At 40.1% G+C, this 26,441-nt stretch overlaps 1 protein-coding gene and 1 pseudogene across 1 annotated transcript; both read right to left on the reverse strand.

Moving 5' to 3' along the window:
* Positions 1 to 7,295: 7,295 nt before the first annotated feature.
* PRXL2C (peroxiredoxin like 2C) lies at positions 7,296 to 21,663 on the reverse strand. Its single transcript, XM_007939243.1, has 6 exons — positions 21,472 to 21,663; positions 20,738 to 20,806; positions 19,923 to 19,976; positions 19,649 to 19,754; positions 10,921 to 11,052; positions 7,296 to 7,423 (listed from the first exon to the last, which is right to left on the reverse strand). Exons 1-6 carry the CDS (start codon positions 21,661 to 21,663, stop codon positions 7,296 to 7,298), a joined length of 681 nt encoding a protein of 226 aa, XP_007937434.1.
* Positions 16,047 to 16,784, reverse strand: LOC122149870 (annotated as a pseudogene).
* Positions 21,664 to 26,441: the final 4,778 nt, after the last annotated feature.

Genomic DNA, 26,441 nt, shown 5'->3' on the forward strand with positions numbered 1-26,441 from the left:
CAAGAGATTTGGAAGACAGCTACCTGGCCAACTGACTGGAAGAGATCCATATTTGTACCCATTCCAAAGAAAGGTGATCCTACAGAACGTGGAAATTATTGAACATATCATTGATATCACATGCAAGTAAAATCTTAATTCAAAAATGGTTGCAGCAGTATATTAACAGAGAACTTCCAGAAATGCAAGCTGGATTCAGAAGGGGATGTGCAGTGAGGGTTATCCTAGCTGATAGCCGATGGATCTTAGCTGAAAGCAGGGAGTACCAGAAAGATGTTTTATTGATTAAGCAAAGGCATTCAATTGTGTGGGTCATAACAAATTGTGGATAACATTGAGAAGAATGGGAATTCTAGAACAATTAATTGTATGATGAGGAACCTGTACACACAGGAGGCTGTCATTCTAACAGAACAAGGGGATACTACATGGTTTAAAATCAGGGAGTGTGTCAGGGTTCTATCCTTTCATCACACTTGTTCTTTTTTAATTTAATCTGTATGCTGAGCAAATAATCCGTGAAGGTGGACTATATGAAGAAGAATGTGGCATCAGGATTGGAGGAAAGCTCATTAACAACTTGAGATACACAGACGATACAAGTTTGCTTGCTGAAAGTGAGGATGACTTGGAGCACTTACTGATGAAGATTAAAGACTACAGTCTGCAGCATGGGTTGCACCTCAATATAAAGAAAACAAAAATCCTTACAACTAGACCAATAAGCAGCATCACGATAAATGGAGAAAAGATCGAAGTTGTCAAAGACTTCATAGTACTTGGTTCTACAATCAACGCCAATGGAAGCAGCAGTCAAGACATCAAAAAACATATTGCATCGGGTAATAAATCTGTTGCAAAAGACCTCTTTCAAGTGCTGAAGAGCAAAGATATCTCCTTGAAGACTAAGATGAGCCTAACACAAGCTATGGTATTTTCAATTACCTCATATGCATGGGAGAGCTGGACAATGAATAAAGACTGAAGAAAAGTTGATGCTTTTGAGTTGTGGTGTTGGTGAAGAATGCTGAAAGTACCATGGACTGCTAAACCCAAATCAAACCAAACTCACTGCCATCGAGTCAATTTTGACTCATAATGACCCCTCCTTGGGTTTCTGAGGCACTATCACTACAGAAGTAGATTGCCCAACCTTCCTTCTGAGGAGTGGCTGGTGGGTTTGAACTGCCAGCCTTCTGGTTAGTAGTCTAATGCCTTAGGGACTACGCCACCAGAGCTCCCATGGACTGCTACAAGCATTAACAAATCTGTCCTGGAAGAAGTGCAGCCAGAATGCTCCTTGGACACGAGAATGGCCATACTTCATCTCACCTACTTTGGTAACATTGTCAGAAGGGACCATTCTCTGCAGAAGGATGTTATGCTTGGTAAAGTGGAGGGTGAAGGAAAAAGAGGAAGGCCCTCAACAAGATAGATTAACACAGCGGATGCAGCAATGGGCTCAGGTATAGTAGGGATCGTGAGGCTGGCACAGGACCGGGCAGTGTGTCATTCTGTTGTACATAAGGTCACTGTGAGTCGGAAATGACTCAATGGCACATAACAACAAAAATTTCTTGAAATATTTGTTAACCAACAATTGTTTGAATATGTTTGAACATACTGAACATATTCTTATTCTTAATATTCTTAAATTTGTTCTATTTCACTCTTTTTAGAAATAAATTATTTTCCAAATTTTAAAAATGGTTTTATGTTGGTTACCTAAACTTAAGAAAAAAAAAAAAAAAGAATAATTATGTTTAATCCATTTCTTAGATGTATCTGTCTTTAATGCCATTTCAATGGTAATTTTCCCCCCAATTTTTTTTCCAATGAGACTTATTATTTTAAATGTTTAAATAATAATGCTTGTAACCTTTTTTGAAGTTGCATTCTATAGTAAAATGATTTGAAATTGTTGACCACTGCATTTGACTGTTCTCTGTATATCATATTTTAAATTGAAAATATACTGCCTTCTTGAGAAACAAAAAACTTGATTTTTTAAAATTAAACACTTTTATTTTATTGAACTTCTTGATGCCACAACAGTTTACTGCAGAAAGCTAGTAATAAGTTTCCTCACTGACCTCTGCATGGATTTGAGTATAGCCTGTCCTTTTTTAAAATAAAATTTATTGTGATTTGGGTGAAAGTTTACAGAGCAAATTCTTCTTCCACACAGCAGTTTACATACACTTTGTCTCATGACATTGACTTTAACCTCCCACAGTGCAACAGCTTTCCTCCCACTTCCTCTCCATAGCCACCTCTCCCTTGTGTCCATCCCTCCCTTGCACTCCTGTCCCGCAAGCTGTCTCCTTGTGCATACATAACCCTTCTATTCTCCCATGATTGATCTCTCCAAAGAGTGTATCTACCTAATGTTCAGCTCATATGCCTGTCTTTTGTTTGGTTGGAAGCCACAGGAGTGAGTTCAATTCCAGACCTGAAGGGGAGCGAGGGGCCATAGTCTCAGGCTTTATCAGACCAGCAAATCTGGTCCTCAACCCCCCCTTTTTTAAAAAAATTTATTTTATGATTTTGAGTTTTGTTCCACATTGTTCTCCAACTTTATCCAGGATCTCCTATATAGATCACCCTCTGAGTGTTTTGACAGTGGTAGCCGGGCACCATCTAGTTCTTCTGGTCTCATAGTCACAAAGGCTGAGGATCGCATGGTGTACCAGTCCCTTGGACTAATTGTTTCTATGCATCTTTGGTTTTCTTCCTTCTTCTGTGCTTTAGATGAGGAGAGACCCATCATTGCATCTAGATGGCCGCTTGCAAGCTTTTAAGATCCCAGTCGCTACTTGCCAAAGTAGGATGTGGAACAATTTTTTTTTGTGTAGCATGTTATGCCAATTGAGCTTGATGTCCCCTCAACTATGGTCCTGAGCCCAGAGGTCCAACTACTTGCTCCCTCTGGGTAGCTGGCTGTGGAGTATAGCCCATTCTTACAATAAGGGTTATAGCCCTTAGAAGTCCCAGGTCTCAATCATAGATCTTAGTTCCTAGTTTTATGCAAGCATCTTAGTTTTAATGGTCTACTGTACAAAGCCCTTGAGTTATACCAAGGAACTACCTTCCTCAGGTCTAGAATGGACCTCAGGGTAGCCCATGGCTTCAATGCAAAGCCATCAGCCTGCTTTGGCTCTGGTGATTTCTTCACTTTCTTGTAAGCTCAGCTTGGAAAAAAGATATTGTTTCTTCTCTGTAAAATGGGGATAATAATAATACCCAGTTCATAGGGTTAATGTATGCAAAGTAGTTGGAATGTTATTGTTCAGGGTCACTGAGTTGGTTCTGATTCATAGCAACCCTATGCACAACAGAACGAAACACTTCTTGGTCCTGCACCATCCTCACAATTGTTATGTTTCAGCACATTGTTGAAGCCACTGTGTCAGTCCATCTCACTGAGGGTCTTCCTTACTCTCTACTACACCAAACATGACACCCTTTTCCATGGATTGGTCTCTCATGATAACATGTCCAAAGTGTGTGGGATGAAGTCTTGCCATCCTCACTTCTAAGGAGCATTCTGGCTGTACTTCTTCCAAGATAGATTTGCTCATTCTTCTGGCAGTCCATGCTTTAATCAATATTCTTTGGAAACACCATAATTCAAATGCTTTAATTCTTCTTTGGTGTTCCTTACTCACTGTCCAGCTTCTGCATGCATATAAAGCAACTGAAAATACCATGGGTTGATTCAGGCTCACCTTAGTCCTCAAAGTGACATCTTTGCTTTTGAACGCTTTAAAGAGACCTTTTGCAGATTTGCCCAATGCAATACATCCTTTGATTTCTTGACTGCTGCTTAGTGCCTCACAAATCATTATACCATAAAAGTGTTAGATGTTATTATTCTTTTATTCAGTATTTCTATGTATTGATAACAAGAAGGAGTTTCAAGTCCCGTGTACTACTGAATATGGAGGTATGTTCATATCCTGGCACATAGGTAATTTTTATATTACATGCATTTGTTTGGACAGTTTACCACTGCACTGTACTTATGTAACTGTACCTCCCTGCAGCCACATAAAGAACACGTACTTATCTTAGAAATTGTAGCATATACTTATAAGCTATAAATTTTTGTGTAACTTCTGATTCAGCAGTTTTAAGTCTAAAATCAGCAAAGGGTTCTGGGTTATCAGTCTTATTTTTACATAAAAATAACACATTACATCTTAATTTTACATTTTATGAGAAATTTCATTTTTATTGATTAAAAGCATGACTGTCTACCATGTACATATACATGAAAATACATTTGTTCTGGTTACCTAGTGCTGCTCTGACAAGAATATACCACAAATGGGATGGCTTGAACAAACAGGAGTTTATTCTCTTACAGTTTGGAGGCCAGAAATCCGAGTTCAAAGTGCTAGGCTCTAGGGGCTGTGTGAAAGCCCCCCAACCTTGGGCTTCAGCTCTGCCTCCTTCTCCTGGCTCACTGAAGCTAGAGGCTTTTCTTCCCTCAGGCAGCTACTGGCTGCTGAGGCTAACAAGCTCAAGGTCAACAAATAAAATGGCACTGTCGCAATGTTACCAAACCACACGGCAGGCCATTAATTCAAGTCCATTGTAAGACCTAAGGTCGGTAGAGCATGGCAGGCTGCTGAACAATGACATGGCCACACTCAGGTCCAAGCGTGCCATAAGCTAGAGACTATCCCCAAGGCTTCCCCTTATATACAGGAAGCAGACCACATCCCAAAGGCAGCTACTCAGCTGCTTGTGGTAGATCCCACCATGGAGCTGACTGCCAGTCTCATCATAGGGAATAACAACCACTAGCTGCCCAGCCGGGAGCTATGGTAGCATAGTGCCTAAGGCACCTGACTGCTAACCAGAAGGTTGGTGGTTCAAATCCACCAGTCACTCCTTGGAAGGAAGATGGGCCAATCTACTTCTGTAGTGATACTGCCTCGGAAACCCAAGGAGGGGTCACTATGAGTTGGGTCTGACTCGACGGCACATAACAACAACAACAGCTGCCCTGCCACTCTACCAGGCCCAGACAAGTTGACACACAAATTTAACTACCACAACATTTAAATATTTGGAGATAATAAATATGTATATATTGTTGTTGTTGTTGTTAAGTGCCGTCGAGTCGTTTCCGACTCATAGCGACCCCATGCACAGCAGAACGAAACACTGCCCGATCCTGCGCCAGCCCCACAATCCCTGCTATATTCGAGCCCATCATCGCAGCCACTGTATCAATCCATCTCCCTGAAGGCTTCCCCCTCTTTCGTCGACCCTCCACCCTACCAAGCATGACATCCTTCTCCAGGGAATGGTCCCTTCTTACAACATGACCAAAATAGGTGAGACGAAGTCTGGCCATTCTTGCTTCCAAGGAGCATTCTGGCTGCACTTCCTCCAGGACAGATCTGTTAGTTCTTTTAGCAGCCCACGGTACTTTCAGCATTCTTCGCCAGCACCACAACTCAAAAGCATCAACTCTTCTTCGGTCTTCCCTATTCATTGTCCAGCTCTCACATGCATACCAGGCGATTGGAAATATCATGGCTTGTGTCAGGTGCAACTTAGTCCTCAAGGAGATATCCTTGCTCCTCAGCACTTGAAACAGTTCCTTCGCAGTTGACTTCCCCAATGCTACACGTCGTCTAATGTCCTGACTGCTGCTTCCGTTGGCATCGATTGTAGAACCAAGCAACGTGAATTCCTTGACAACCTCAATCTTCTCTCCATTTATCGTGATGCTGCTCATTGGTCCAGTTGTGAGGATTTTTGTTTTCTTTATGTTGAGATGTAATCCATACTGCAGACTGTATTCTTCAACCTTCATCAGTAGGTGCCTTAAGTCATCCTCACTTTCAGCAAGCAAAGTTGTATCGTCTGCATATCTCAGGTTGTTAATGATTCTTCCTCCAATCCTGATACCATGTTTTTCTTCATATAGTCCAGCTTCTCGGATTATTTGCTCAGCATATAGATTGAATAAGTGTGGAGAAAGAATACAACCCTGACGCACTCCCTTCTTGATTTTAAACCATGTAGTGTCCCCTTGTTCTGTTCGAACGACAGCCTCCTGGTCAAGGTACAGATTCCTCATGAGTACAATCAAGTGCTCAGGGATTCCCATTCTTCTCAATGTATATATTAAGTATATTATATATATGCAGTGTGTGTGTGACTGCATAAGCTTTATATAAAAGCATTGTAAATTCAAAGTACTATTATACTTGTTCATAATTATTAATATTTTCATTGTGTTTGTGCTTTCCATTGGAATTTCTAGAACATGTTAAAACATATTAAGATTCTATATATACATATATAAAAGATGGCAATAGTCCACTAGATAAAAGTAAGTTGGAGGTGATAAATAATAGCCATTTAGGAATGGCAAAACCACAGTGTACATTAAAAAGTTTTTCTTTTTTTAAAAAAATATTAAAGTCCTTTCTCTAAAGCATACTAACCAATTTTTAGATACATCTGAAAACAGATGGAACAAGTATTTTTTCTCCTTTTAACAAAACAAAAAATTCTAGTGAAACTGATAGTGGGTGGGTAGTGACAAGACACTTTGAACATGGGCCACCTGAAAGGGGTCTGGTTTGTCACATTCTCTCCAAGTTTTGCAGTTAGGATGAAAGCATGTAAATTACAGCCTATTTAATCTGCATCTTTGTGGGACTTGTTCTTTAGGAATATGTTCTTCATATAATTTTTAAAGATTTTTTCTTGAACCCCTCCCCAAATTAATTATACTCATTAGAAAATACAAAAAAGTCTGGGAAAAAAAAAACAAAAACACTTATAACTCTACCACTAGATCCCTCCTGGCAATATTCTGATGCACTTATTTCTTGTCTTTTCTAAGCATACAATAGTATAAACAGATACACATAAAATGGGATTATATTATTTACACAATTTGATATCTTGCTTTTCTCACTGAATATAATAGTCTTGTGTTCCTTTCCTTTGCCCCATATATTCTTCTAAGCATTTATGATTTCAAAGGCAAAAAATAAATCTTTCATTGAATGAATATATCATAATGTAAAATAAAATTTAAGAATGGTATTTATAAATTTAAAAGTTTTATATAAAAGTACATTTTTTGACAACTTATGTCTCTCAGCATGAGGTTCAACTGGTACATTATCTCTTTATGTTTTTATAACTCTTTAGAGGACAGTACAGTCATCAAGTTAGATATTTAATGAGGATATTATACCCCAAATATTTAAGGGCACATTCCCGAGGGGTTGTTTAGAAGTGACATATTGTGTATAAAGTCACACATGGATAACTGAAGGTCTATCTGTAAAGTTGACATGCTTAACTCCTACAAGTTGTAAAACAGAGTTGATAGGTTTGTGGTCCAACCTATTCCTGTCGTGGTGTATGAAATGGATGTTGTTACCTAGAAGAGAGTAAGAATAAAAGGCTGAGGTTGGCATGTGAAGTATTATTCATTAGATTTATTGCTTAGTAGAATCAAGGAAGCTTTTCAACTTTTAATTAATCCAGAGGGAAAAATTAATTACCTGCAGTACATTATATTCTCTACATAATGACCTAATAATTTTTAATTATGGCAATAAAGCATGACATATATTATGCTTAAATGAGAGTGATACTTAATGTTGTATGAGATCCAAGGGGAATGATTCTTAAATTATAACCTTCTGTTAGGTTTTATTAAATATAATTAAACCAAATGTCCTGTCAGACAGGCAGAATTAGGAATTGAAACAGATATCAAGGAGGAAAATCACATCTTCTTCTTAAAGACAATAATGGAATAAATAATTAACTCAAAAACTCACTCCCAAATACTGATTTAATAGAGTAGCTGCATTAAAATCATAGTTCAAAGAGGCTAACAATAAGCACATTAAGATCAGTTACAGTAAACTTACTAGTACTAGACTGCTTTTATCTGCTCAAATAAAAGAAGTCATAATTTGTAGTCCAGGTTCTATTTACTTCAATTCCTGCAGTCAAGATTAGAATTTTAACCTAAAAGATTAGATTAATTCAGTATCATGAGGCAAGTTTTCTGCACTGTACTCATCTGTAGCAATAGTCACTGGGCTTACTATCATAAATTGGCTGATTATCAAATACAGTAAAATGAAACACTGGGTTAGCTATTATAATGTTGTTGTTGTTATGTGCCGTCGAGTCAGCCCCGACTCATAGCGACCCCTCCTTGGGTTTCCGAGGCAGTATCACTACAGAAGTAGGATTGCCCAACCTTCAAATGGTGATAATCTTTTCTTTAGAAGAGTTACATGTTTCCTGACAAAACGTCTTCTCTATTCCATTTGTTCCCCACTTGGCAAACAAATGAAGCTCTCCATGAACTCTTCATTCTTATACAACTGAGGTGTGTTCAAATGATCAGATACAGAGATGAGGGACTCAAATGCACCCCTTTCATTTCTAAGGATGGAAATAAAGCATTTAAAAATATAGCTCAATTTCATTCTGGACTAGTTTATAGAACTCAGTCTTCTCATAAAACAGGGCTTCTTTTTCAGCTAACTGGTGTAAATTCATGAGGAGGTTAAACCAAATCCAAACTCACTGCCACTGAGTTGGATCTGACTCATAGTGAGCCCTCCTTAGAGGCTACCGAGGCAGTATCACTACGGAAGTAGATTGCCCAACCTTCCTTCCAAGGAGTGGCTTGGAAATAAATTAAATTAAATTAAATGACAGATTTTAATTATAGTGTTCCAGGTGCAAAAAGACAGTCATAATACTTGGTCAAAATTCTTCTTCTAAAGACTTTCCTTTAGACATCTGGAATTTATCAAAGTAAATGTTAATTCTGTTAACTTTTAGAAACTATACTCATTAAAGTGGACAAATTTAAAGAGGAAGTACAGTGAAGTACAGTGAATTGCTTGGTATGGCCCTTCTAGCCGTTAGTGACTCCCACCAGATGACTGGGTGGGACTATGCAAATGTGACGCACTTTCAGCCCACCAGAGGGACTGGATAGCTTGCTAATAATGTAAATAAAGTGCCTGGCACCCTTGTGAGGGCAGATCTTGCAAATGAGGTATATGGAACCCTAACCAGGGATTGGTCAGTTTTGCCATCCCAATAGTCTTAAAACGAGCCATCCCAGAGGCAAAAAAGAGGGGACTTGACTATCACCAAGAATAAGAGATGGGAGCATCCTGTGCTGGGAACCTCCTCAACCCAGGAGACAGGACAGCTGTTACACCTTGCTGAAATGGTGAGAGACAGGGAGAAGCAGCAGCAGAGAAAGGATGGCCACAGAGGCAGCAGAACCAGGAGACCAGTGGGAGATGGCGCTGTGGGGTTCCTGGCCCATGGAGTGAGAAAGGTGAACATCTTCAGGCCAGAGGCTTGCTGGCAGAGTAGGTTACCTCCACGCATCTGGTGGAGCTAGGTTTGCCAATCCAAAGAGCTAGAATTGAGTGCCTTTCGCCCGAGGCTTATTGGCAGAATGGGATGCCTTTGGGCACTTATCGTTGTTGTTGTTATATGCTGTCAAGTTGGACCCAACTCATAGCGACCCCTCCTTGAGTTTCCGAGGCAGTATCACTCTGGAAGTAGATTGCCCAACCTTCCTTCTAAGGAGTGGCTGGTGGGTTTGAACCGCCAGTCTTCTGGTTAGCAGTCAAGTGCTTTAGGCACTATGCTACCAGAGCACTTATTGGGAGAACTAAAAAAGCTTTGCAATGTTTGCCCAAGCAGGGCAGATGCCAAGGGGTCACAGGGCTGAGAAGCTGAAGGCCAGAGGGAGGCTAGCCTGTGGGTAGGGCTGAGAAGAGGCTGTCCTGATCAAAGAATTGTACTTCTGGGTTGTTTCTGATCCTGAATTGTAACCTGCTACTTCCCTAATAGAGGAGCTCTGGTAGCATAGTGCCTAAGGCGTTTGACTGCTAACCAGAAGGCTGGCAGTTCAAATCCTCCAGCCACTTCTCAGAAGGAAGGTTGGGCAATCTACTTCCACAGTGATACCACCTCGGAAACCTAAGGAGGGGTCGCTATGAGGTGGATCTGACTCCACAGCATGTAACAACAACAACTTTCCTAATAAACCCCATAATCATGAGTATTGTGTGAGAATTCTGTGTGGCCATTGCAATGAATTATCCAACCCAGCAGAGAAGGTGAGAGTGCCATAGGAGGGACAGTTGTTGCCAGAATTGGTAAAAAAGATAAGAGGGTGGAGCCATGTCTGACCTCTATCTCTTAGGAATCGGCCTTAGGCTGTTGATCTTGATTCCTCTCTTACAAAGTTAGAGGAGGTCAGATGCCTTTGCCATGCTGTTTTTACAGGCTTACTGACATGATCACATGGCTGTTTGTCCTTAATGTAATATTTGAACATGGGAGAGAGATGTTAAAAGGAATTTCAGGCATTCCAAACTGATCAATAAAGCTGTTAAAAGTATGTGGCATATTACTGGGTGTTTAGTTGTTACTGTTGTTGTTTTATCAACGAGAGCACTTTCAATAAGCATGGGGGAAAAGTTAACATATATATATATATATATATATATTTATCTAGGAGCATAGGAGCTCTGGTAGTGTAGTGCCCAAGGCACTTGACTGCTAACCAGAAGGCTGACAGTTCAAACCCACCAGCCACTCCTCGGAAGGAAGGTTGGGCAATCTACTTCTGTAGTGATATCGCCTCGGAAACCCAAAGAGGGGTTGCTATGAGTTGGTCTGACTCAACTGCACATAACAACAACAACATAAGTCTTTGGGAGGAAAAAAAGAAAGCTTCCTATGAAAGCTTCTTTCTGTTATAAAGTCAGGCTCCTCATTTTCACATGGTGACTATTTTATGAAGAAAAGGGGTGGCATCTGGGCTTCTAAAAGGCACAGGAAGCATATTAATTCCCGAATCTGGGCTTTGATGCTTACCTGGACCTAAAATGAGGGTTCCTCCTTGCTGAGCTGGGTCTCCTTGAAAATCAAACAGAGGGCCAGTCACTGCTCGCCACAGGCTCTGAATGCTTCCTGAGAGTAGATTTGACTTCACATGGGGACTCTGTCCTGAGATATATGGAACCATCTTTAGATGTTATTTTATATTCAATAAGATTAAGAAGATACTGTTGGTACTTCTACAAAATATTCTCTTTCTTGTGTCCCATCTTACTTTCTGTTCTTTTTTTTTTTTTCCTTCAAAGCAGGTTTCGTTACCTTTTCACTACTGACATTTTGGATCAGATAATTCTTTGTTTTGTGGACTGTAAAATGTTTAGTAGCATTCCTGGCTTCTACCCACTAGATCCAGTAGCATCCGCTCCACTAACAGTGACAACCAAAAATGGCCAGACATTGCCTAATCCTTTCTAGGGGCAAAATTGTTGCTGGTTGAGAACCACTGCTTTCCAGGAAGAAGTGAAAAGAGACCCAGATAATTTTCTGCCATGAAGAAAGACTGCAACAGACTTCTCAAACTGATAGCATTTTCCTTTTTAATTTCCCTACATAACTCTGTTTACTCTCTCAGCACTAATAAGTGGCTGTACTCCTTTTCAAGAGACACTGTAGCATTTCAACATTGGTCAAAACCTGTTTCCTCTTTTGGGGCCTGGGCCTACAATTAAACTGTATTTCTCAGTCTCCTCTGCAGTTAGGTACAGCCATGTGACTATGTGCTAACTAATGGAATGTGAGTAACATAATATAAGTGACTTCCAGGCCAGCTCCTAAAAACCTCGTACAAGCAATTCTCCATGTTCTTTCTGTATTTCTTAGCAGTCTTGGGTTGAAAATGGCAGAGTCCAAGATGGAAGGGTCCTGGGTCTCTGGATCATTGCTTAGAGAAGAGGCACACTCAACAGAAACATTCATCTTGAACTTTAAGTGAACAAGAAATAATCTTCTATCTCATTATGCTACTGAGCCTTTAAAGGGGCGTTAGCGGTTGCAACAGCTAGTACAGCCACCTTTCCATTCTTCCTTGTCCATTAGGTTTTCTAGTTCCTTTCTCACAGGGACTGATACTTCACTTCACTTCCACTCCCTTTGCCTGATCTAGAACAAAGCTGCCTGCTCCTTTCAAACTCCATTTTTTTCACACTTGTTGCTCCTTATTTTTTTCCTGTTCCTGCCCTTTTATGCCTAGCTTTTAGCTTTTTATTTTGATAATTTTGCAACTTTTTACCTGCCCAATTTCCTAATATTTCCAGGTATCTATTATTTCTCTTCTCCAACTCTTATTTATTTTTTTTATTTCTGTATAATGTTTGGGATTCACCTAACCAAAAAAATAAATGCAGGCTCATTAGTTTAGAAACATAGGTAAAAGACTAAATTTTACTGTGTTAACAGGATTCTATATCTGAAGTAAGGGATCCCTGGTGATGCAACAGTTAAGCACTTGGTTACTAACCAAAAGGTTGTGGTTCAAACCCACTCAATTGCTGCATGGGAGAAAGATGTGGCAATGTACTTCTGTAAAGACTGGAAACCCTCCAGGGTAGTTCTACTTTGTCACACAGGATCGCTGTGAGTTGAAAATTGACTTGATGGCACCTAACAACAACATATCTCAAGTAAATGTCCGGAAGTCCAAGCTATCTTCTTATGTCCAAAAGGTTATTTAATTGATATTAAATTCTGATAACAATTTGGAAGCCCAACAGAAGATTCTACAACCTAGAATTTAAGCCTTTGCTGTTGAGCACAATCTAATTTTGCCAGTTTGAATTTAATTCTTACATATAAAACTGTTCTTTAGTCTTTTCCAAATCCAATATACTCTTTCAGTTAACTGCTTTATTTTTTTACTCTTTTTCTTCATAAAATAGTATCTGTTAATTTTAAATTATATCTTTTTACTGTCTTAATTTCCAAGTAGGACTATTCTGATACAGATTCTAAGATTTATGCCTTTAATTTTTTCAGTGAGAAATCATTAAAAATTATTTTATGACAATCTAAAACTTTGTATTTGGAAATATAGCAATATATGTCACAAAAGTTTAAAAGATTTTAATACAGTATACAAGGAGTCTCAAGCTAGGAATGAGATTCATTCCCAAGTGTGTCTTTTTTTTAACTTTTAATTTTGAACATTGTATATGTTGTGATATTAAGGAATTATTGTTAACTTTTTTTGTGTGATAATATGGTGTTATATTTATTATTTTTCAAAAAGTTTTTTTTTTAAAATGAGCTGTTATCTTTTAGAAATACATAATGAAATACCTGTAAATGAAGCAATACATTTGGTATTTAATCCAAAATAACTGATAAAATAAGCATGGTTATGATTTGGGGATTTCTTTAAGTGGGTGATGGATGCATGTACTATTTTCATTGTACTATTTTCTCCACAGCTATATATGATTAACAATTTCCATAATAAAAAATGAAAAAGAATTTGAGTTCTTATAGAAAAATATGCAGCCAAAAGGCTCATACTATTTATGATTTTAGGATGGTTCATACATTTTGCAAAGTGAAATAACTTACGTTGCCTTAAACTAGTGATATGATGTAATAAGGAAAAATGTAATAGGGTGAATTCTTTTTTTTTTTTTAAATGGGTAAGGTTATTTATTTATTTTTATTTTTTTAATAATAGGATGAATTTTTAAAAGTTCCACACATTCAATATATCATTCCCATGATAGGTGAAAAGGCAAACATTTTAAACTCGAGGACTTAAAGACACATATGTTTTACAAAGGATTGACTGCAAGATTTAATTCCCAGTAAAATTAACCTGTGTGTTCTCGGAACTCTTAAAGTCATAAATAATTCTTTGGATAAACACCTTTCTCAGATACCTTTCTATGAGGTCATTATTCATATACTCGACAAATATTGAACATGTATTAAGTGCTAGGCCCTGTGTTTATAATGGTAAAGAAGACAAAAGCCTAGTCCTTAGGAAGCTTATATTCTAGTTGCAAGCATGTACACAGGTCATTATAACAAAATGTTCTAAGATTCTAAGAGTCTGTGTATAAACTTTTATTTTAAAAAAAAAATCTTAAGAGTTGGGATCATTGGGAGATAGCAGATAACATCTGATGATGGAAATAATTTCTTATGTGGTATCCTTTTCAATTCTGAATGCCTCGAATGCTCGTTGTTATGCTGTTGTTAGGTGCTGTCAAGTTGGCTCTGACTCATAGTGACTCTATGTACAAGAAAACAAAACACTGCCTGGTTGTGTGCCAGCCTCACAATCCCTTCTGAACCTGAACCCACCTTGCAGCCACTGTGTCAATCCATCTTGTTGAGGGCCTTCCTCTTTCTTGCTGACTTGGTCATGTTGTCAGAAGGAATCATTCCCTGAAGAAGGATATCATGCTTGGTAAAGTGGTTGTTGTTGTTGTTGTTATGTGCCTATGAGTCGGGGCCGACTCAATGGCACATAACAACAACCACCACCACCATTTTACCAAGCATGATATCCTTCTCCAGGGAATGGTTCCTTCTGACAACATGACCAAAGTAGGTGAGATGAAATCTGGCCATTCTGTCTTCCAAGAAGCATTCTGGCTGCACTTCGTTCAGGACAGATTTGTTAGTTCTTTTGGGAGTCCATGGGACTTTGAGTATTCTTCACCTATACCACAACTCAAAAGCATCAACTCTTCTTCAGTCTTCCCTATTCATTGTCCAGCTTTCATATAAATATGAGGTGAATGAAAATACCATGGCTTGGGTTAGGCGCACCTTAGTCTTCAAAGAGACATCTTTGCTCTTCAGCACTTTAAAGAAGTCTTTTGCAGCAGATCTGCCTAGTGCAATACATCGCCCGATTTCTTGACTGCTGCTTCCATTGGTATTGATTGTGGAACCTTTGAATGCTCCTTCTCAAAAAAATATGCTTCAATGTTAAATGTCCGACTGATTAAATAAATACTAACACTGGGATTGAGGAGCCATGGCTACCCTCTAATGCGCTGACAAAAAGGGAAAAAGACTTCAAATTTCAAAGTTTAAATTAAATCTTTTCGATGAAACAAAAATCTGAGTGCTTCTTCCCAGCCCCAGCTAAAGTCACCTATTTATCATTTATATACCACTTTTGAAACAGTGATAGAGTTCATTATCCTGTATGGTGCAAAACATACTGTGACAGTACCTTGATGCACCTACATGATTCCCTCAGCTGGGCCATTCCATGATGTGGAACCAGTTGGTTCCCTAAAGACCTCTCCACTAAATACAATACCTTCACAAACCAAAAACCAAACCCACTGAAGTTGAATCTGACTCATAGCGAACCTCTGGGTTTCTGAGGCAGTAACACTATGGAAGTAGATTGCTTTCACAGGTTCCTTCTATATTCAGAATTTTTAAATTATAGTGTTTATGCTATAGTTTTTGTTAGGATAACAATGTTGTTGTTGTTGTTATATGCCATTGAGTCTGACCTGATTCATAGCGACCCTTCCTTGGGTTTCCGAGGCAGTATCACTATGGAAGTAGATTGCCCCATCTTCCTTCCGAGGAGTGGCTGGTGGGTTTGAACTGCCAGCCTTCTGGTTATAACAAGTATAAATAGCTCTCTTTCTGTAGTGTAAAACCAACTAAAGAAGAAAGGAGACACCAAGATAGCAAAATATTTAATGCTTAAAGGCAATTCAATTCCTTTCCATGCAGCACATAATAACAAGATATTTATGTGGTTGCTATTTCTTTTCCAAATCAACAGTTTGGAGCAACATTTGAAGATCCACCCATCCTTCTCTTGCACCTCGCATGTGGAAAAGAAACATTCTTGCTGACCTATAGCCTAGCCATGTGGGGATGTGCTGGGAGGAGAATGTATTGTCTGCTGTCTCTTCTATCTTCTGCAAGTTCAAGGTAGGTCCCTACTGAGTTAACTTGTACCAATAGAAAGCTATGTCGATCTGTCAGTTCAAGGAGGAAGCCACAGGAGGAAACGATGATGAGGAGAGACTCAATGCCCTATTGACAGAGTATAGATGCTTCTGGCTGGAAAAACAAAACTGACACATTATGATGAATGATGGAAGAAAAACAACCCAACAATGGAAATGAAGTTGTTTGCCTTAGGATGCCATGTCCAGCAGAAAGCCTCCAAAAAATCCCCTTGTCACAGGGATATTCTTCTTCACAAATGATATCACCTCTTCAGCTTTGCTCTTCACTTCATTAGTTATCTGTTTACAGATTTTTAGCTGTTCCTTGACTTTCTTCATATCCTTCTCTTCTCACTACCAGTTAACCTTGATGTAGCTAGTATGGTTTGCAAGCTGACCGCCTTCCCCTCCCCCCCCAAAAAAACAAACTCACTGCCGTCCAGTTGTTTCTGACTCATACATAGTAACCCCTCCTTGGGTTTCCGAGGCAGCATTTCTACAGAAGTAGATTGCCCAATCTTCCTTCCAAGGAGTGGCTGGTGGGTTTGAACCTCCAGCCTTCTGGTTAGCAGTCAAATGCCTTAGGCACTACGCCACCAGAGCGCCCTAAGGAGAAAAAAAAATCCACCTCCCACAGCTGTTGCTGCCAATTTCCCAGCCTTCTGGAATATGAAACTCATGCACCATTCAGTGATGCCTCCAATGAGCAGCTGTGTGGCCATGCTACACTTTCAGCAGAGGGCCCAGATTCTTGCCCAAACAGCTTGCACCACGATGGAGCACAAGGTCCAGTAATTCAAAATTTCCCCTAGTTTCCTTTACTGGAGACAGTCCAGGACACCTGCAAGATCTTGGCATGGTAGAACATAGAGTGGCGTGTTGTCATCATACCAGCTGGCTTCTCGCACATGGGGCAGGTGTTTCCATCCCCACAGCTATGGTGAAAGAGGATGGGCTGGCCTTAAGTATGTCTTTAAGTCAAATTTGTAGGCAAGTCAGAACAGGTGCATACCTTTCTCATTTAGCCTTACTTTAATATAAGAAAGGAGCTTTGGTGATGCAATGGTTAAAGCATTAGCTTTTAAGCCTAAATTTGGTGGTTCGAACCCACCAGTTGCTCTGCAGGAGAAAGATGAGGCAGTCTGTGTCCATAAATATTACAGCCTTGGACACTCTATGGAGCAGTTCTACTCTGTCCTATAGGGTCGCTATAGGCAACGGGTTTAGTTTTTTGGTTTTAGTGCAAGAAAAGCCTCAAAGCTTTTTCAATGATTTAAAAGCAGCATGTGTAGCAAGTCAACATGATTATGATGAAGAATTTGTCGCAAGTTGGGATTGGTTCAAATATTTCAAAGTGAGGGCAAATTTTTTGTTGTTGTTCCTATCGAGTTGGCTTCAACTCATAGTGACCCTATGTACGATGGAACGAAACACTGCTTGGTCATCTGCCATCTTCACAATCCTAGCTATACCTGAGCCCATCCTTGCAGCCAGTATGTCAATCCATCTTGAGGGCAAATTTACATAACATTAAAGGGCAAGTTTGTAACCAGCAACGGCCTGTACTCTCCTTAAAAGCATATATTTCCTAGGAATTCATGTGTTTTCTTCACAAGCCTGTACCTTTACTGTGGTAATGACCGGTGAGGTGTAATGTAACTAAAGTGAAACTTGCAGTTTATATTTAAAGTGCTAAGTGACGAACAACCCTTACAAACTGAGATTGTTAGAGCACATGAAAATAGTGTTCCAAAAAGTCAGGTTCACAATCTGTACTGTTGCATTTTCCTATTCCACAGAGAGAGGGAGGGGGGGAAAAAGAGCAAATGCTATGTTTATGCTGGCTCATCATGAATTTTAGTAAAGTTTAGGTTGCCTTATTTAAAACTATTAGTAAAGGGTTCACATTAACTCTATCTAATAAACAGCTCTCAAATCCAGCCCCTCCTTTCCTTCCCCACTTCAGGCCTGTCATTTCTCTTTTAGTCTATTACCAAAACCTTATCATGAATATTACTGTTCTAGTTCTTCCCCAGGGAGCTCTGGTAGCATAGTGCCTAAGGCACTTGACTGCTAACCAGAAGGCTGGAGGTTCAAACCCACCAGCCACTCCTCGGAAGGAAGGTTGGGCAATCTACTTCTGTAGTGATACTGCCTCGGAAACCCAAGGAGGGGTCACTATGAGTCGGGTCCCACGATGGCACACAACAGCAACAACAGTTCTTCCCTACACTATACAAATAATTGTATCAGTTCTCTGCTTTAAACATTTGTATGCCCACCTCCCCTCCCCATCCCCACTGCCTTGAGAGTAAATCCCAACTCCTCGGCATCTCACAGCAGGCTCTACAGGAATTGGCCACGACCTATTCCTTAGCTCACACCAACTCCTCATCTGGCTCCTACACTCAGCGAGAAACTGTACTCCAAATGCGTCACATTTTTTTCATGCCACTGTCCTTTTGCACATGCTATGAGAAGCACCTTTCCCTACCCTCACTTCACCCTCCGAACTCCTTTAAGAATGAGCTGAGGCTTGACTTCCTTTGAGAAGCCTTCCCAGACACTTCTCTCTCCCCGCCTTTCTGATGCAGATATTCCTAATACATGCTCTCCTCTATTACAAAAAGCCCTCCGAGTGTGTGCACTATGATCGTCTGTTTGTTTCTGTCTCTCAGAGTAGAATATAAACTTCTGGATGGCATGGGCTATGTCTTTTTTCATTGTCCTCTGGGAGTATCCAACATAGTGTGTCACAGACAAGAGTTCAGTAATATTTGCTGAGAATGACTGATTTGAGTTTTAGTTGAGTTCTTTTATCTGATATTATAGAAAACAATTTCTTTCTACTTAAAACACATAAATAGTTCAACTGCAGTTTATTAAGTTCTTAATTACAAGAGCTTAGTAAAGGAATTGTGTTAAGTGTAGGGAATGTGGACAATATAAAAATGAATAAAATATCAAACTCTTTAAATAATTCTATTTCCCAGCCACCTTAAGTGTTATAATAGAGGTTAAATACCCATTCCACAGGAGCTCTGGTAGTGTAGCACTTAAGGCACTTACTTGACTGCTAACCAGAAGGTTGGAGGTTCAAACGCACCACCCACTCCTTGGAAGGAAGGAGTCTCATCTTTCTTCCACAGAGCAGCTGGTGGATTCAAATTGCTGACCTTTTGGTTAGTAGTCGAATAATTTAACCATCATATCTCCTTATTATTAAAGTATAATGAGGGAAATAATTACTTCTGCTTCAAGAGCTATTAAGATCACTTTGAGCATGGCTTCAAATGATAGCTAGGATTTCATCAATTAGAGAACACAGAGTATTCATCCCAAGTCATGGTGTTACAGTATGAAAAGATGTAAATTTAGTATTATTTTTCTTTTAATTACAAAAGTAAAATGTACTCATTGCAAAAAAATACAAATACAAAAACTACTTTTCTCATTTCCATCCCTTGGAGTAAACACTACAGTAACTTTTAAAACCTTTTTCATTATACACTTACATATGTACTATAAATCTTCAAGTTTATGAAAATAGTTTTTGTTTTCAAAACATTGTTCTGTAACTTGTTTTTTTCCACTCAGTAGGTACTCCACAAATAGTTTTCTGGGTCATTATACCCAGGAAATTAACTCTTGTAGGTCTGGTGTATACGGACCACTTAATAGAAACATGAAAAGAAGCCTAATTTATAAATTTACCATTAGATCTCCTAACCATATATATATATAAACATGAGAATACACCAGTAGTGTTTTCTACTTAAGACATGTCTTACCTGAGGAGGCAATTTCTTCACCTCTTTTCATTCCCAATCTTTTATAAATTTCTCTTTCAGGGTCAACATATATTTCATGAGCATACCCAGTCAGTTTGCAGAAAGGCTGAAAAAACAGGATACTTGGGATTTTTAGAAGAACAAATGTGAGCTAAGTAACAACAATCCAACCTAATTCTAGCAAAGGTAACCTGCACTTGGTGATTCAAATAATCTAATTTTTATATATTAAATAGACTTAATCTGTTAGTTTCCCAATTTGATAAACATTTACCTCAATATGGTGGTAGGATGACTGTCCAATCACTATAAGGGTGACATTTGCTTCCTTTAGGAAAAAGAATATGTACATATTAAAAATTATATATACTTATACAACTTCCATTAATAGAACTCTTTTGTTCCATTCTAATGCCACCTAAAGGCTTCTAGAAGAATAAACAGCAAAATTGGTGTGAGTCAAAGCAAAGAAATACCAAAATGTTACATGATTCTTTTGCTAAGTAAGAATTTTAATACAGCATAGTCAATAATTATCTGCCCCCAAAGGTAGACATAAAATCAGAATAATATCTATCAAGGTCTGGTTATTAAACCAAGTTTATTTTTTCACAATTCAATCGACAAAGTCTGCTGAAAACAGATCTGAGTTTTACAAAGGTTGCTCAATGCCTTCACTCAAAAGTGCTCACCTGGAAATAAACCTGTATGTGCCTGTGAAATACATATGTATGTGGTTATCACGGGGACTTGGGATATGCATCCTATTAACAGATATAAATTCTTGCCTTTAAGAAACAGTCATATTTTCCTATAATGAACAACAATTTGGAGTGTGATTAAAACAATTAAGAAAATACCAATAATTTCCAGCATTTATGGGTTTGATGATTATCATTCAATATTGGAGAAATAGAGCTCTAGTGTCTCTTCTTTTTGGAGGTGTTGGAGAGACCTGTGAGGAGGTCTGTGTGTCTGCACTGGACAAGTCGCGCACTCCGCACTTCCCCACCGCACTTTGAAACCACAAGTGACTTTCACAAGGTTGCCCTGAAACGGGGCGCTGCTGCTAACTTTAGGGAAACTTACTTCTAAGAAACTCTTGGGGATTTTGGCCAGATCTTCTACGTATTCTTTGCAGATGTAACACAGGAAATGCTGAAATCCCAACATGGCAAAAAAGACAAGTTAGCAACGTAACATCCTTCAGTGTCCAGGAGGCACTAAGTGCTTCGTTGTGCGTGAAGCTAATACACGTAACATCCAAAATGGGTAGAAAAGGGTGTCAGTGACGTCCAAACCAAAACCAGAGCCACTGCAACCGGGTCGACTCCTATTCATAGTGACTCTGAAGGAGAGAGTAGAACTGCCCCATAAGGTTTTCAAGGCTGTGGAGCTTACAGAAGCCGACTGCTTAACATGGAGCAGAGCGGTTAATGGGTTCGAACCACCGACCTTTCGGTTAGCAGTCCAATGCTTTCACCATTACGCCACCAAAACTCCTTCAATGGTGTCTAGATGCATTAAAATCGGGTCGATCTAGCCCCTGCTAAGCCGCCCCGCCCTCTGGAAAAGCGGCCTTTGCTCGGTTGGGTGTTTTCCTGTTGAAAGAAGGGAGAGGCGCTGTTCCTATCCCAGAAGCCACTAGTGGACGAGAATGGAAAGGGCCAGGCCCAGCTGGATCCCACTCTCAGCTTCAGACCCTTCCAGGGACTTTCTGTGCCCTCTCCCCGCCCCCTGCCCGCAGCCGAAGCTGTGGAGCACCCTCCACCCCAGTCTCTGGGGGAGGTCTCTGCCCCGGGTCCTCCTTCCGCCACTCTCACCCGCACGAAGACCACGACAGCTCGACGCTCCCGAAACAGCGCGCCGAAAGGCATCCGCTTCCCGGAGGCGTCCAGCACCGGCAGCTCGGCCACAGCAGAGGCCAAGGGCTGTCCGCACTCCGGGCCGGTCGGGACCGGAGCTGGGGCGGCGCAGCCGCTGACCTGCCGCGTGACAGGGGCCGGGGTGGCCATGGCCCCTCCGTCCGAGGACCCTGGGTCCGCGCGGGCTGGGCGGCGGTGGGGCGCACCAGGCAGAGCTGGACCTGGGCGGGGATCACCAAGAGGAGCGGACTCGCGGCGCGAGAGGCGGGGCGTACTGGGCGGAGCTGGGTATGGGCGGACTAGGAGAGAGTCTACCTGGCACGCACGAGGGGCGCAAAGGGGCACCCGGGTCCCGTCAAGGACAGGGCACACCGGGCAGTGGACAGGTATTTCTTTTGGCTTGGAGTGTTGGTTCAGTGGAAGAAGTCTTATCTTCCATGCAGGAGATCTGGATTAGATTCCCTGCACCTTTTGGACAGCCACCACTGGTCTTTAACCAGAGGCTAGAGTGTAAACAGGTTTCTTGGGTGCTTCCAGACTTAGACTAGGGAGAAAGGGCTGGCCATCTACTTCTGAAAATCAACTAATGAAAACCCTATAGACTACAGTGGTCTGATTCACTACTGATCATGGGGAGGGCAGTTTGGTTGTGAACAAGGTCATGTTGAGTCTGGGTGACTGGTCAGCAGCTACAACAACAACAAAGGATGTCAGTGAAAATTCAGTTAAGACACTAAGGGCAGCATGAACTGAGAAAGTGTGGGACTCTCAGAATTGGATGGTCAGTTCCTCCCACCACTGTAACATCTTCACAGCCTGGCATATACTAGGCCTCTATGAAATATACTGTTTGACTGATGAGTGCATGGAATGGGTTGAGGAAGGATGGTGGCCCTCACCAGTGGATGCATATCAACCATGAGTGGTTGCTGCCAGAAGACTATTGTTTCTCACTGGCAGAGCCCAAAAGACATCCCACTGGCCAGCTGGTCAGTGCACAGAAACCCATCAACCTAACACTCAGCCCACTCTATTTCCATTTAGTTTATAAATGCTCAGATTTCCGTGAAATATCTTCCACTGAGATACACAACAGTTTTCACATTGGTCTCCCAATAGCTGGTCAAAGCTGTCTGGTTGAACCTGGGAGAAAGCAGGCTGGTTCCTCTCTTAACTGCTCCTCTCTGAATCTGGAAGGAGCAAGGCTGTTTCTTATGTTACTCAAGTTCACCACCAGCAGCAGAGGTTCTAAACCTCAGAGTCCTTGCCCTTTACTAGACCCAGAGCAGTTGAATATGTTACTATTTCATCAAATATTCCAGCCCACAGATTGAGAGCCCTGAGCTTCTGACTTCTGGTTATTTGATGCACTGCACACATTATTATTATTAAAAAGGAAAAAAAAAAACAACATTTGTTACAAATATTATTAAATTACTATTTCCTTCTTGTCTGTTTCCTTCAGTAGATTAAAAAAGCAAAGCAAAACCCAGTTGCTATTGAGTGAATTCTGACTCATGTTGACCTGATGTGTGTCAAAGTAGAACTGTGTGCCGTAGGATTTTCAATGACTGATTTTTCAGAAACAGATCACGAAGTCTTTCTTCTGTGGCTCCTCTGGGTTTTGACCTTCCATTTAGCACCACTGAGGGAATCCTAAGTAGACTATTATTATTAGGTGCTGGTGGTTTGATTCCAGCTCATAGTGACCCTATGCACAACAGAATGAAACACAGCCTGATCCTGTGACATCCTCACAGTCCTTGCTGTGTTTGAGCATTGTTGCAGCCACTGTGTCAGTCCATGTTGCTGAGGGTCTTCTTTTTTTGTTGACCCTCTACCAACCATGATATCCTTCTCCATGGATTGGTCCCTTCTGATAACATGACCAAAGTGGGAGAGATGAAGTCTGACCATCATATGTGGATCATAACAAATTATGGAGAACATTGTGAAGAATGAGTGTTCTAATGAGTATTCTGGCTGTACTTTCTCCAAGACAGGTTTGTTCATTCTTCTAGCAGTCCATGGTATATTCAATATGATCCACCAACACCACAATTCAAATGCATCAATTCTTCTTCAGTCTTCCTTATTCATTGTCCAGCTTTCACTTGCATATAAGGCAACTGAAAATACCATGGTTTGGGTCAGGTTCACCTTAGTCTTCAAAGTGATACCTTTGCTCTTCAATACTTCAGAGAGATCTTTTGCAGCACATTTGCCCAGAGCAATATGTCATTTGATTTCTTGATTGCTGCTTTCATGGATGTTGATTGTTAATCCAAGTAAAATGAAATCCTTAACAACTTCAATCTTTTCTCTGTTTATCTTGATGTTGCTTATTGGGCCATATGTGAGGATTTTTGTTTTCTTTATGTTGAGGTGTAATCCATACTAAAGGCTGCAGTCTTTGATTTTCATCAATAAGTGCTTCAAGTCTTCACTTTCAGTAAACAAGCTTGTGTCATCTGCATATCACAGGTTGTTAGTGAGTGTTCCTCCAATCTTGATGCTGTGTTGTTCTTCACATATTCCAGCTTCTCATACTACTTGCTCAGCACACAGATTGAGTAAGTGTGGTGAAAAGATGCAACCCTGAAACACACCTTTCCTGATTTTAAAACATGCAGTATCCCCTTGTTCTGTTCAAATGACTGCCTCTTGGTCTATAGAGAGGTTCCTCATGAGCACAATGAAGTGCTCTGGAATTTCCATTCCTCGCAATGTTCTCCATAATTTGTTATGATCCACATAGTCAAATGCCTTTGCACAGTCAATGAAATACAGGTACACATCTTTCTGGCATTCTTTGTATTTAGCCAAGGTCCATCTGACATCAGCAATTGTGTCCCTTGTTCCATGTCCTCTTCTGAAACTGGCTTGAATATCTTGCTGTTCCCTGTCAATGTACTGCTACAATCAATTTTAAATTACCTTCAGCAAAAATGTACTTGTATGTAATATTAATGATATTGTTGGATAATCTCCGCATTCTGTTGGATCACCTTTCTTTGAAATGGGTACAAATATGAATCTCTTCCAGTTGGATAGCCAGGTAGCTATCCAAATCTCTTAACATAAATAAGTGAGAGTTTTCAGTATTGTATCTATTTGTTGAAACAGCTCAGTGAGTATACCATCAATTCCTGGAGACTTATTTTTCACCAACTCCTTCCATGAGGCTTGGACTTCTTCCTTCATATGACCATCAGTTCTGGGTCATATGCTACCTCCTGAAATGGTTGAATTTTGAGCGATTCTTTTTGGTACAGTGACTCTGTGTATTCCTTCCATCTTCTTTTGAATGTATGAGGTATGAATCTAGGAAAACTGGAAGTTATCAAAATGAAATGGAATGTATATTGGCCATTTTGAATTAGACAATCATATGGTCTACTATGATGGGAATGACAAATTGAAGAGGAATGGCATCACATTCATCATCAAAAAGAACATTTCAAGATGTGTACTGAAGTACTATGCTGTCAGTGATAGGATAATATTCATATGCCTACAAGGAAGACCAGTTAATACAACCATTATTCAAACACTAAAGCTAAAGATGAAGAAATTAAATATTTTTACCAACTTCTGTAATCTGAAATTGACCAAACATGCAATTGATGATTATTGGTCATTGGAATGCAAAAGTTGGGAACAAAGAAGCATTGGTATCTGGAAAATATGGCCTTGGTGATAGAAATTACACTGGAGATTGTGTGATAGAATGTTGTAAGACCAACAATTTATGCATTGAAAATACCTTTCTCCAAAAGTTACTTCTTGGTGCATTAACCACACATTTTTATTATTAAAAAGGATAAAAAAACACTTGTTACAAATATTATTAAATTACTATTTCCTTCTTGTCTGTAATGGTAACTATCCATGTGGACCTCACCAGATGGAATACACAGGAATCAAATCAACTACATCTGTGGAAAGAGAAAATGGAGAAGCTCAATATCATCAGTCAGAACAATGCAAGGGGCCAACTGTGGAACAGACCATCAATTGCTCATATACAAGTTCAAGCTGAAGCTGAAGAAAATTTAAAAATTCCACGAGAGCCAAAATACGACCTTGAGTGTATCCCACCTGAATTTAGAGACCATCTGAAGAATAGAGTTGGCGTATTGAACACCAATGACCAAAGACCAGACGAGTTGTGGGATGACATCAGGAAAATTATACATGAAGAAAGCAAAGCAAAGCAATCCCAACCCACTGCCACTGAGTTGATTCTGACTGATAGCAACTTCCGTTGGGTTTCCATGGTGGTAAATCTTTATGGAAGTAGATTGCCCCATCTTCCTTCTGTGGAGCAGCTGGTAGGTTTGAACTGCCAGCCTTCTGTTAGCAGTCAAATGTCTTAGGCACTGCACCACCAGAGCTTTGAAGAAAGCAAAAGGTCATTAAAAAGACAGGAAAGGAAGACCAAAATGGGTATCAGAAAAGACTCTGAAACTTGCTCTTGAACAGAGACTGGCTAAAATGAATGGAAGAAATGAAGTAGAACCGCTAAACAAAAGATTTCAAAGGGCGCATCAAGAAGACAAAGTAAAGTATTATAATGAAATGTGCAAAGACCTGGAGTTAGAAAACCAAAAGGTTTGGTATTTCTTGGCATTTCTCCAGGTAAAAGAACTGAAGAAAAAATTCAAGCCTTTAGTTTCAACAGAGAAGGATTCTATGGGCAAAATACTGAATGATGCTCCCTGAAAACAAGGTACATGTCTATCTTATATCTCCAGAAAGTAGCACAGAGCCTAGTACACAGAAAGTGCCTGATTCATTGTGAATGAATTAACTTGTTGCTTTTCCTTATGTTTTCCTCTTGTGCTTCTCCCTCCATGTGTCCATTCTGCCTGTTTTCATTTTCCCTTTCCTTTTCCTCCACTACATCTCTGGCATGCCAGTATCAA

This window comes from Orycteropus afer, unplaced genomic scaffold, assembly GCF_000298275.1.
Source record: "Orycteropus afer afer isolate SDZICR_OR568_19922 unplaced genomic scaffold, OryAfe1.0 scaffold00005, whole genome shotgun sequence".
Classification (NCBI taxonomy): Eukaryota; Metazoa; Chordata; class Mammalia; order Tubulidentata; family Orycteropodidae; genus Orycteropus; species Orycteropus afer.

Coding starts and splice junctions, on each gene's coding strand:
- PRXL2C (XM_007939243.1), bottom strand. CDS start 21,663: ATGGCCACCCCGGCCCCTGTCACGCGGCAGGTCAGCGGCTGCGCCGCC. Junction 19,755..19,922: donor CATCCTACCACCATATTGAG/GTAAATGTTTAT, acceptor CTGTTTTTTCAG/CCTTTCTGCAAACTGACTGG. Junction 7,424..10,920: donor AACCCTCATTTTAGGTCCAG/GTAAGCATCAAA, acceptor ACTCTCTTCTAG/GTAACAACATCCATTTCATA.